Raw genomic sequence first — 12,137 nt, 5'->3', positions numbered from 1 at the left:
GGAATCGGGGCATGGTTTTCGAGGTGGATCGTTGGCACAAATTTCGAGGTGTAGTGAGAGAGTAGAGAGATGATTGAGAACTGATTTTGGATGTGGTTTATGAAGACCCCAGACCTGCTATTTATAGGCAAAATCTTGGATACTATTGCGATACGCGATAGGCTCCTAGTCACCCATCGCGTAGTGCGATGTAGCTACGCACAGTCACAACGTAGGTCTGCCATGTGTTGCTACGTGGCAGACGGTGTGCCACGTGTTAACACGTGGAGGATGATGTGCCACATGTTGCCACGTGTCGGGACACGTCATCGCGATACGTGATGACGTAGGTCCAACCAGCGATCGCGTATCGCTGTTGACCCTTCCAGAAGGTTTGACCAAGCCCATTCCCGATACGCGATGGCTTGTCCCTTGTCCCCATCGCGTAGCACGATAGGACAAGAAACAGATTTTTCATTTTTAACTTTGGAGTTTGAATTTGGCAGAATTAGTCCCTTAACTTTGGAGAGTTATCATTTTTGGCCCAAAATTCCCGTGATGTTACAACCGAACACATCAAAATGGTATAATCCGACAATATGTTTGTTGAAAATAAATCCCAATTATATTGTTGGTTAAATAAATGGGTCGGTTCGGTTATGGCGGGTTTGGAAGTATCTATAACCAAAACCAACCCACCGATTATGACGATTATCGGTTAAAATCGGTTCGGTTATGACGGTTATGGTTCGGTTAACGGTAATAACGATTAAATTGCTCACCCCTAATATTAGTATAATTTTTAGAAGTTTGGCCATATCAACACTTTGCTTCACTTATAAATTAGGTTACTCGAAAAGATGGTTCGGTTGACCATCAATTAAAAACCCATGTTGAAACAAAGTGAACTCAAAACCAATTTCAACTAATAAATATACAACTAGGAGTAGGATCCCGCTTTGAATTGAAACAAAAATATAAGTAAAAGTGTTAAACCGTAAACTCGTTGCAAGTCGACGCGAAGTAAATTGACAAAAAAAGAAAAAAAAAACATAAGTAAAAACGTTAAACCATAAACTCGTTGCAAGTCGACGCGAAGTAAATTTGACAAAAAAAAAAACATAAGCAAAATCGTTAAACCATAAACTCGTTGCAAGTCGACGTGAAGTCAATCTGTATCAAGTTACGACATCGAAACTAAACAAAAGAAATAAACCTGTCAATGCTAAAATGCAACAAATTATCATATATAGAACCAAAAAACCGGCTGCGGACCAACACAAATTCGGTTAGTATCAGCGGTGCCAAAACAAATTCGTAAACATGAATTAGTAAGCCAACGAAAATATTTTAAAGGTCGTTAAAACACGGATATAAAACCATACGACAATGAAATATTTTTAAATCATGAAAAAGGTTCCGGTCATTGTAAAGACGAATTATAAAAAATATAAAAGCAAAGTTTAAGAAAATCGTTTAACCGACAAATAAAACATGTAAAGCCGACCTTTGTCCAAATTTGGTGTTTAAAAATATAGTTTGTTAAAGTTTAAAAGTATAGTTTGTTAAATATATTAATTAGTTGTAATAAAAAAAGTAAACTTAAGGAAATAAAAACCATTAATATTATTATTATTATATGGATTTATAGCTATTGGTTTAGTGGTTATAATAATTAATAAATATTTAAATATAAAATAGTAAATTGAATTAACTAAAAAAATATTACAAAATTAATTGTGAGTAGGATTCAATCCTCTTTTTATTGTATATATTAATATTCATATATTAATTTTTATAATTTTATATTTTATTTTTTAAATATATAAACATATTTAAGTGAACTCGAAATAATTTCAACTAATAAATATACAATATTTATATATTAATTTTTAAAATTTAATTATATAAACATATTTACATTGTTATTATTTCTTTAAAAAAGAACTTGTGAGGTGACCTACACGAAGTCATCTGCCCCAAAAAACATGTGCCTCTAAATCACTCTTCAAGCATAGGCGTCCAACGCCAATAGGTCCCGCATTGCGGGTGGTTACACCTCACAATATCACGTACATCATTTCTTGACTTCTACCAAGTCATGTTTTCAAACATTCAACTTCCATAACCAACTTAAATTACAATCATAAATAATGTATATAAAAATCCTAAACCAAAAATAGCATGAATGAGATAATCTAAATTCTAAACCAAGAATGTAAACAATATAATGATCCTAAAACTTTCAGACTTTCTCCAATCTCTTCTCAATGAAAAAGCTTCAAACACAACCCTTTTGAACACTTTTTGCTAGTAATCACTTCCGAAAACGTATCAACAAGCTGCTCCGCGAGCGAAGCCGGATCTTCCATCAATGTGTCCACGAACACCTTCACGACTCTAACCTCTTCAGGGATCGCTCTCAAGCTGTACCAAGTTAGAAACTTCTGTCTGAAATCTGTATCTATATGTTGTTTACACTCTAACCATCTGATCACCTTCATATAATATCCAAAATCACGATCATCACTGCTTCTCTTTTTTGAACAGCTGCCATTGTGTTCTTTACCCGACCCATCATCAAGACTGTCTTTTGAAGGTTCGGGTAACTCGCCTTTGGTTATGTGAACAATCAAATCAGATTCTTTTACGTTTTCAACGCATTTGTTTATGCCAACGGGAGCAGTGTTTTCTTGTTCTTTACATGTGTCAGTTTCTTTGGCTTTTGTGTCTTTGCAGCCAACAACGTTGTTGTTTTCATCTTCAACCGAAGAGGGATTCGAAAGACTGCTGGAGTTTGTTGCTAGGCTCTGGCTTAGTTTGACTTCCTCAACATCTGCAAAATCAGCAAGATTTGTAACAAAGACTAAAAGTCATCAAAAGTCAAACTTGAGCAAACACAAGGTTATAAAGATTAAAAAAAAACTAACAGAAGTTGGAACAAAGACGGCAAAATAATCAAAAGCCAAACTTTAACAAACAAAAGGTTATGAAGATCAAGATTCAAGAAAAAAATAAGCCTTTTTATAAGAGTTGAAACAAAAACTGCTGCAAATCATCAAAAGTCAAACTTAAGCAAACAGAAGGTTAAAAAGATCAAGAAAAGATGAACCTTTTGCAAGAGTTGTAACAAAAACTAGAAAACAGAAGGTTAAAAAGATCAAAAGTCAAACTTTAGCAAACATTAGGTTACAAAGATCAAGAAAAAATAAACCTTTTACAAGATTTGAAACAAGGACCGTAAAAATCATCTAAAGTCAAACTTTAGCAAGCAGAAGGTTATAAAGATCAAGAAAAAACAAACCTTTGTTTAAGAGTTGTAACAAAAACTGTAAAATCATCAAAAGTCAAACTTTTACACACAGAAGGTTAAAAAGATCAAGGAAAAACAAACCTTTTATAACAATGTTATGTGCGCCGGACAAAAGTGAATCAAGGGACTTGACTGCTAATGCACATAGTCTTTGAACATCTGGACCCGAAGCGAGCCGGTTGACAATACCCCGGGCTTGTTTGACTGGAAAATCGGTCAACGGGCCGACATCTGCTTTCAACTTTTCAACTATTTCTCTCACAATATTATGAAGATTTGCGTAACGCACAGTCCCAGTCAAGAGCTTCTGGCTTAAAGAAACCCGAAAGCATAATATGTTAACACTCCTAGTGTCCCTTGCAGTTATCATTTGTTTCCTCCAACATCTGTATATAAACAAGATTGACTCGTTAATAAGTAAACGGCTCAAAAATTCAAGATTTAATGAATGAAGAAAAAACTTACTGAAGCAAATCATTCACTTTACCACATGACACGCAGTAAAAACACCCGTCTAGCCCTCTGTTAAGCCCGTCTTTTGGAATACCCGATCTTTCATTGTGTAAAGCACATTCAAGATGACATGAAAAACCGCATGACATCCCTTCATAAGGATATTCTGAGTTACAAGTCAACCATAAACTCGGGTCTTTATTCTCATCAAATTGACGACAAATGCAGCATGAACACCGCTTGCAAAAACCAGCTTCTTGACTTAATTTTGCTCTACAAGCAGAATTTTTGCAAATTTTAATATCATTAGAATCTAAACTACTGTCAATGTCGTTGATTGGAGAAGTATCGGTCGAAAACTCGGATTTTTTCTGTCTTTTGGTGGTCTTTTCTTGTGATTTCTTATCGGCCACAACGTTTAGAAGGATTTCAATGATTTTTGATTTTGTTAATCCAGCAAACTTTCTTTCTTTTCCTGTTTCGGTGCATATAATTTGCAGAATGTCGGTTCGGCTCCATGATTGCAACAGTTCAGGTGCACCTTGTGACCAATCTGATATTTCATATACAAGTTGTCTCTTTTCTTCCATACTTAACCTTCTAGACTTTGATGAATCTAACACAAATCCGGAAGTGAAGAAGATAATTAGATTATGATATAAGGTTGTTATAATGGTGCAAAAATTTTAGAATCTGTATACCCTTTGACTTTTCAACTCTTGATTTATTGTTTATTGAGTTCTATAAATTTAAGATCCGATGGTGAAAAGTAGTATGTTTGACTTTTGACTTGACCAAGAAATTTCAACAAGATGAAAAACTGTTTGATTTATCTAGTGCATGCCCTGAAGCCAAAATGACAAATGAATGTTCAATACTTCGGAATATTTATTCTAAAAAACTGATATTTATAAGTTTGACCTTTAAAATCAAACCAAAGAGCTTTAAAACTTTTTTAGTTTTGATTAATTTCACAATTACATATAGTAATCTTTATTATCTATACCAAACTTCACATCACATGAAAATCTCAACCTGAAAAAGATTATGGTCTGACTTCAAAGGTTGGTGAACCATTAGTTTCAATAAACCAAGATTAATCACCTTTTGTTCTACCAAAAAAAGATACTTAAGATAATATATTCAATAAAGATATTCTAGTGCAGGCAAAAGGTTGATAAAACTGAGTAATATATTTGAAAACCATTAAACCAATAATAAATTATTTGACTTTTAATCAGAGAAAAACACCACATCAACTAGGATTTGAAACTTACATTTTGACCCATAAACAGATCACCAACAACATTATATTCCATACCAGACTACCTCTAAACATAAAGTTTTCCAAATTTCACTTGTTTATATATAATTTACCTTAACTAAAACAAGATGGCAGGTTTTTCACGTTAAAGTTTCGGGTCGAGTTCTTCGGGATCAATCAGGTTCTTAACTAAAACAAGAACGTGTAAGTAACCATTAACCGAACCAAATTACTAGAGTTTTCGTTTCCATGGTTGGGTTTCAAGTTCCTGAGGTCGGGTTTGGGGTAATAAATTTATGTTCTTTGATCAAACCTTATAAATATATAAAAATATGGAAAAAAAATAATAATTTTTTTTAAAAAAAAAAAGGCAGGGTAGCCCCTAGCTAGGTAGGTTTTGACACATATAACAGTCATGCAGATACGCAAGCAACTGAATCAGATCCATCAACATGTCACCCTCATCAACAAATATAAATAAATAAAATAATCCTTGATAAATATATATATTTAAAAAAAGATCCAATTTTTATGACGTGGGTTGAGAAAACAATCAAAACCCAGAAAGCAGAATCAATAATCACATCAACAGATGATGATAATAGTGTAATTAGCACAAATTGATGGATTACCTTCAGAAGAAGCAGAATCCATTGAAAATTAGGAGAATGAATGTTTTGTGATATAAATAAATCCAACCGCGTGCTGACTCTATCACGTACAAATACGGACAAATAATAAAACTTTATTATGATGCATATATATTTATAGAGAGAGAAAGTGGAGGTTGGGTGGTTGGGCGAATGGGAGTGTTTTATATATATGTGACTTGAGTTGAGTTGCTTTATTCAATTCAATTCAATGAATTTATTTATTTACTATTTTTATTGGTTAAATAAACACATGACCATGATGATTTAATGTTATCGTTTCGATGATTGGTTGGTTTACAATATGTGACCATAATACACGCTCAGTTGACATTTGGGTTCATATTAGTGGACACAAACGTGTTTCTAATTTAATTAGATCAAGGGGTGACATGGGTCGGTCTTGGCCCGGTATCATAGTCATAATCGATAACTTATAGCGGGATGGGTATCATCGGTTAATGGATAACTAATCTGTTATTACGGTTTCAGTTAATCAGTTTTAAATATTATAGCGGGTCGGTTACGATTAATTTGTATATATATAACTATACATATGTGCATGTATCGTGTAAACATTTATAACAAGTATATATATATATATATATATATATACACACACAAGTGATACAACCTCTTAACACATGTTGTATCTAGCTAAATGACAAGGTAATAGTGTGTGTTTGTAAATCAAATCAAAAGTAGGGGGTGGCGCACAGTTTGGGTGGGTGAAATGAAAAAGAGGTGTGGTTTGAAATTACTTTACCACTCTTGACTTGTCAACGTACCAAAGTGATATAACTCTCCAATATGGTAACTACTTTATGCATATATACATAGGTGTAATAGTGTCTTACCCTTTTATGTTTCTTTCACTTTTTAGTGTAAATCTAAAAGAACGTGTGAGTTTGTTTGTCAAGTGTTGGATTGGTGAAGTCATGACCACCGATGGTGAATACATGGGGGCTTTGTGCATACATACATTCATGCATATTGAAGAGATGCGTAGTGAATCCAACGCTCATGACGGGTTTGTGCTTATATGCTGAACCCTATACCCCGAACCCTAGCGGACAGTGGGGAAAGACGAACGAAAACTAGAACCTTCGGCTTCGATGCCACTTGTTAAGTATCGATCAGAGCAACGACACACAACAAAACATCAAGTCACACACACAAAAGATAAAAGTAAAAAATAAGAACACGAAAATTTACATGGTTCGGCCAAAAAGACCTACATGTGTGGGCTGCAACTAAAGTTTATCTTTTATTGGCTCTGTACAAACTACAAAGATTACAATTACAATTACAAAATAAATAGTGATATCTAGGTTTAGAAACTTGGTAAACATGAAACAAAAATAAGCCAGCCCGCTCATGACTTCATCTTGTTAACCCAAAACTTTGAGCCCAAACCCAAAGGCTTCACCAATCTTAGCAAATAGCAAACTGAGGTTGTGGTTCATTTCATCTAGAGATCAGATCTGACTCAATGAGTCAAATAGAAACAGTCTATCACTATGTAATTTTGTGTGTATGCACAAAGAAAAGAGCAATTCGACCCAAAAAGATAGCTGAAAACTTGACTTGATTTGATGGGGTGGGGCGGCAGTTTATGTTGTGCAGGTGAGCTTGGTTACTAGTACTAGCTTAGCTTGTTGTTGTGCAGGTGAGCTTGATTACTAGTACTAGCTTAGCTTGTTGTTTCTAACACAGCTAAAGCATCGTCATCCTTTGTTCCTTTTTATAAACAAATGCAGTTAAAAGTTGCAAGAATACAAATATGGACACATAAGTGACATAAGCATATGCATTGAAGATCACACCTTTGAGATGACATTGAAAAGACTTTTTGGTTTCACCAGGAACTTTTAACAAAGTTACAGAAAGAATAATTTGAACCTTATAATTCTCATAAGTTTTACATTGTAATCTTATTATCTCTACTCCAAAATCTCAATTTTCTAGATTTCCAGTTATAAATGTCTAACTGAGTTCATATCAACTACAAGTTTGAAAAATATTAAGTTTGACTTCAAAGGTTGGTGCTAAGTTTAAGCCATTCTCTAGCTAGGAACCAAAGCTAGTCACACATTGTTCTACTAAAATGAGATTCAAGATTATAGTCATTATACATTCGGTACGTAATTTCTAGTGAAGTCAACAAACATATCAGTAAAACTAAATAATTGGAAAAATAATAAAAAAATAATCTGACTTTATTTTTTGAAAATGCCTCATCAACTACATTTTGTAACCCTTCAACAGATGACCAACAACATCTTGCATCTCAGACTACATCCAAAGTAACACAATAATCTCCAAATCTCACTTTTTCAAAACCTTAATTGACCAAAATATAAAAAAAAGGAATCCTTGCACATGGACGGCTTGAACAGTTGAGTAACTTTATAGTGTTAATTTCCATGCTTGTTTTGATTCTTAACTTAAAAATATAAAATGTGTATGTGTTACAGCCTATTATGGCCCAATTGCTACAACCGAAGCCCAATTAGCAGATGAGCCCAGTGAAAGACCCAAGAGAGTAGTATCTAAGAAACCCACAAGGCTTTTGGAGTGAATGAATGCATGTAGAGGTGAAGATCCTAACCGGTTTATAACCGGTCCAAACCGCCGATTTATAACCGGTTATTGATTTCAGGAGTAAAAACCGGTTAGTAACCGGTTTTTGTAAACCGGTTAACCGGTTAATACGTAAAACTCACCTGCAGCTGCAGGATACCGTTTTTTTTTTACCGTTTAAACGGTAATATTACAATTTTTTAACCGTTGGACACATTTTAACCCATAATAATTAGTATAAATAAGTATGGAGTTGGTTGGGTTGATTACACCACTTCCCGAGCTCTCAAAAACGCAAAAAAAACGAAAAAACCGCACAAAACCAAACTCAAAACCGCGACAAAAAACCGCACAAAACCAAACTTATTTATTTTTAACCCATAATAAATAAGTATGGAGTTGGTTGGGTTGATTACACCACTTCCCGAGCTCTCAAAAACGCAAAAAAAACGAAAAAACCGCACAAAACCAAACTCAAAACCGCGACAAAAACCGCACAAAAAATGTCTACACTTGAACAACTTGGTGGTTTAACCGTCGTGCAAATTGTCGCAACAAACCGAGACAAAACCCTTTGGTGTAATTTCGACATGTGCGAAATGTCGAACGGGACTAATAAGGCTCGGTGCAAAAAATGTGGCAAATTTTACGCACCGGAGTCGAACTCCTCTTTAAGGCTTCACCTACAAAAACATTGTGATGTTGTGAAAAACAATCCGGCTAGGGATCAAGCAAATCTTTCAACCGGTGGAGGCGACATTTGGGTTTTCAACCTCAACAAAGTTCGTGAAAGGATGGCAAAATTTGTCATTCAAGACCGTTTGATCACTTTGACAACCCACGCTTGACAAAGTTGATCCAAGAAACGCTCCAACCTCGTTACCAACATATAAGTCGCACTACCTTAAGACGCGATTGTTTAAAAATGTGGAAAAAAGCTAAACAAGAATTAGTTTTAGGTTTCGAAAACTTAAAAACCGGTGTTAACTTACTACCGACGTTTGGTCGGCTCCACACGGTATACCGTTTTCGTATCTTTGCGTTACCGCGCATTGGGTTAATCCCGACACGTGGCAAATGATGAAGCGTACGATCGCGTTTGAGTTATTTAGTTATCCTCACACCGCCCAAAACTTGTTTTATATTTTAAATAATGTTATACAAACATTTAAATTACAAGACAAGCTTTTTTCAATATCTTTCGATAACGCGTCAAATAATACCGCCGCGGTTCAAAAACTAAAAATAAAATACAAACCGATTTGTGACGGTGCTTTCTTTCATAATCGATGTGTTGCACATATCATTAACTTGGTTGTGCAAGACGGTTTAAAAGTTAAGCAAATAAAAAAAGTAACCGAGCGTTTTAGAGAAATGTTAACCGATATTTTTAGAGCTATTAAGCAAAGACATACAAGATATTTGCAATTGTGTATCGATACGAATTCCGTCACTTTAGGTCCGTATTTCGACGTACCTACTAGGTAGAATTCGACTTGGTTTATGCTTGATAACGGGTTAAGACAAAGACAGACTTTGGAATTATTTCATGACAATCTTGCTAAGAAACGAAAAGTTAGGGCATTTTCGGTGAGGGGTTGGGAAATGATTTCAAAGTTAAGCGAGTTGCTTAAATCTTTTAAAACCGCAACCACTTATTTGTCGGGAGTTTATTATCCGACGAGTCCGTTGGTTCTTCATCAAATTTGGTTAGTTTGTGTCAAAATAAACGATTTTGAATATGTTGATCCAATGTATGATTATATGATAGTTCCAATGAAATCAAAATTGAGAAAATATTTTGAAGAATTGCCTGCGGATTTTACTTGTGCCGCCGCATTGAACCCGACCTTAACCATTAGCAGGGTTGAAACTTTAATCGAAAAAATTGTTTGGGCTTTGGAGTTGCATTTAGATGACCCGAATTGTGCATCAAAACAAGTGAGAAAATTTAATACTTATTTAGAAAACATGTTTGAACATTATTCTCTTAAATATGGTTCGACAACGAGCGTTCGACAATCAATGGGTTTTGGAGAAAGCTCGTCGTCATCAAGTAACCCAAACATAGGTTTGTTTAATGATATAAGAAACGATAAACTTAAAAGAGCTCGTGGTAGCGCACCAAATAGCAAGCTAAACCGGTATGGTGCAACCGATTTTATGTTCACGGCAAATGATTTTGAAAACTTTGATATTTTGGGTTGGTGGAAGCAAATGGAACCACAATTCCCCGTGCTTGCCACCATGGCCCGTGATTTACTAACCGTCCAAGCTTCTATGGTAGCTTCGGAAAGTGCTTTTTTTTTAGTGATAGGATTCTAATGATACGAAGGACGAGGCTAACACCGGAATCGGTGGAAATGTGCATTTGCTTAAAAGACCACTTGGATGCGGCGAACCGTATCCAACATACATCTAATCTTGAAGGAGAGCTCGTTGTTGAAGAAAAACTACACGAAGAAGAAGTAGCAATTGGTGTCACACAACCACTAACCGAGGAAGAACAAATATATGATGATTCAATGCGATCGAGTAGTCCCGAACCGGACCTAGAAGACCCCGTGTTTAATGTAGACGACGATAACGAAGATGAAGAAATAAACGAATGAAGCCGAATCCTGGATGAAAGAATAAACGAATGAATTCAATGTCATGTAGATTATAAACGTTTATTTTCAAGTTATAAGTATTGTTTAAAGCTATGATCGTTTATTTTCAAGTTATGATTATGAAAATAGGTAAAATAAATCAATCAATAACAAGTGTTTTTAGTTTTTTTTTTTATTTTTTATGATTTTTCCAGGCTTTTTTTATTTTTCCAGCTATTTTCACTATTTTTGCAGGTTTTTTTTTCAAAAATCGGTTTTTTTAACCGGTTACCGGTTAACCGGTCCGGGTATTAACCGGTTCTGGTTAGACCGGTTAGGGTATTTTGGGGGAAGAACCGGTTACTAACCGAACCGATTAACCGGTCTAACCGGTTAGGATATTAAAAAACAAAAACCGGTTATTAAAAAAACCGGCTATCGGTTAACCGGTTACCTGAAATGTGCACCTCTAAATGCATGCATGAACGTAGATGCAATTAGTAATTTTCTTTTTAACACATGTTAATTAGTTATTTTTCAAGTAGTGGTGCATGTAGGTAGTTAGTGGAGCATGGTAGGTAGATGTTAGTTGTTACATGCATGTCTCCAAGAAATAAGGATCATGGGCATCATGTGTTCATATCCATTGTATATTTATTTCTTGATTTTGCTTTTGAAAAAGATCATCCGAAAATTGTTCCAAATTGCTCTTGTTTCTCTACTAATTTCTTAGGAGTGTTTGCCTACTACAAAAGGCTCTCATCATTTGGTGCTTTCATTCACGAATCACCTCCACCATGCCGCCTCGCAAAGACAATTCCAGTACCGATGATTTTTCACCCACCGTATCCGATCAACTATCTCAACTCATCCAAATCACCTCTACTGCCGCCAACGGCCAAGTCAATATTCAAACACAACTTGTTCAAGCCACCGCTAATCTTAATGCCAAACTTGATTCCCAAACCGAAACTACAGCCAACCTAGTCAATCACGTCATTAAACTCACCGACAACCTACACGATGACGACCCGCTCAATCAACTCAATCGCCAAACCGAGTTCATCGCATTCACAACAATCAACAACGACCTCGACACCCAAAAATTAACCTCCCACCTTTTGACGGCTCCAATCCACTCGGCTGGATATTTCAAGCCGACCATTTCTTTAACTACTATCACATTCCACCCGACGAACGCGTCGAACTCACCGCCTTCCATGCCGTAGGGGACGCCCTCTCTTGGTATCAAAATCAAGCGCAAAACTTCTTGTTGGGTTCATGGACGGAATTTAAAAGGGAAA

General features: G+C 35.4%; 1 protein-coding gene across 1 annotated transcript; it reads right to left on the bottom strand.

Annotated features, from left to right (window-relative positions):
• Positions 1-2,223: 2,223 nt before the first annotated feature.
• Positions 2,224-4,422, bottom strand: LOC143589394 (VIN3-like protein 2). Its single transcript, XM_077070164.1, has 3 exons — positions 3,758-4,422; positions 3,374-3,678; positions 2,224-2,815 (listed from the first exon to the last, which is right to left on the bottom strand). The coding sequence occupies exons 1-3, from the start codon at positions 4,333-4,335 to the stop codon at positions 2,247-2,249; spliced, it is 1,452 nt and encodes a 483-aa protein (XP_076926279.1). The 5' UTR covers positions 4,336-4,422; the 3' UTR covers positions 2,224-2,246.
• Between the last annotated feature and the right edge of the window lie 7,715 nt (positions 4,423-12,137).

This window comes from Bidens hawaiensis, unplaced genomic scaffold (genome assembly GCF_021521415.1).
Source record: "Bidens hawaiensis isolate Kalapana, Puna unplaced genomic scaffold, B.hawaiensis_p1.1 tig00037520_1, whole genome shotgun sequence".
Lineage (NCBI taxonomy): Eukaryota > Viridiplantae > Streptophyta > Magnoliopsida > Asterales > Asteraceae > Bidens > Bidens hawaiensis.
The sequence above is the reverse complement of the archived record's forward strand: the minus strand, read 5'-3'. Positions and strand labels throughout refer to the sequence as shown.

What these genes read in the sequence shown, in the direction of transcription:
- LOC143589394 (XM_077070164.1), bottom strand. Translation starts at nt 4,335, where the DNA reads ATGGAAGAAAAGAGACAACTTGTATATGAAATATCAGATTGGTCACAA. An exon ending in AAAGTGAATGATTTGCTTCA is followed by an intron (nt 3,679 to 3,757) that starts GTAAGTTTTTTC and finishes GTTTATATACAG; the next exon opens with ATGTTGGAGGAAACAAATGA. An exon ending in ACATAACATTGTTATAAAAG is followed by an intron (nt 2,816 to 3,373) that starts GTTTGTTTTTCC and finishes CTGATTTTGCAG; the next exon opens with ATGTTGAGGAAGTCAAACTA.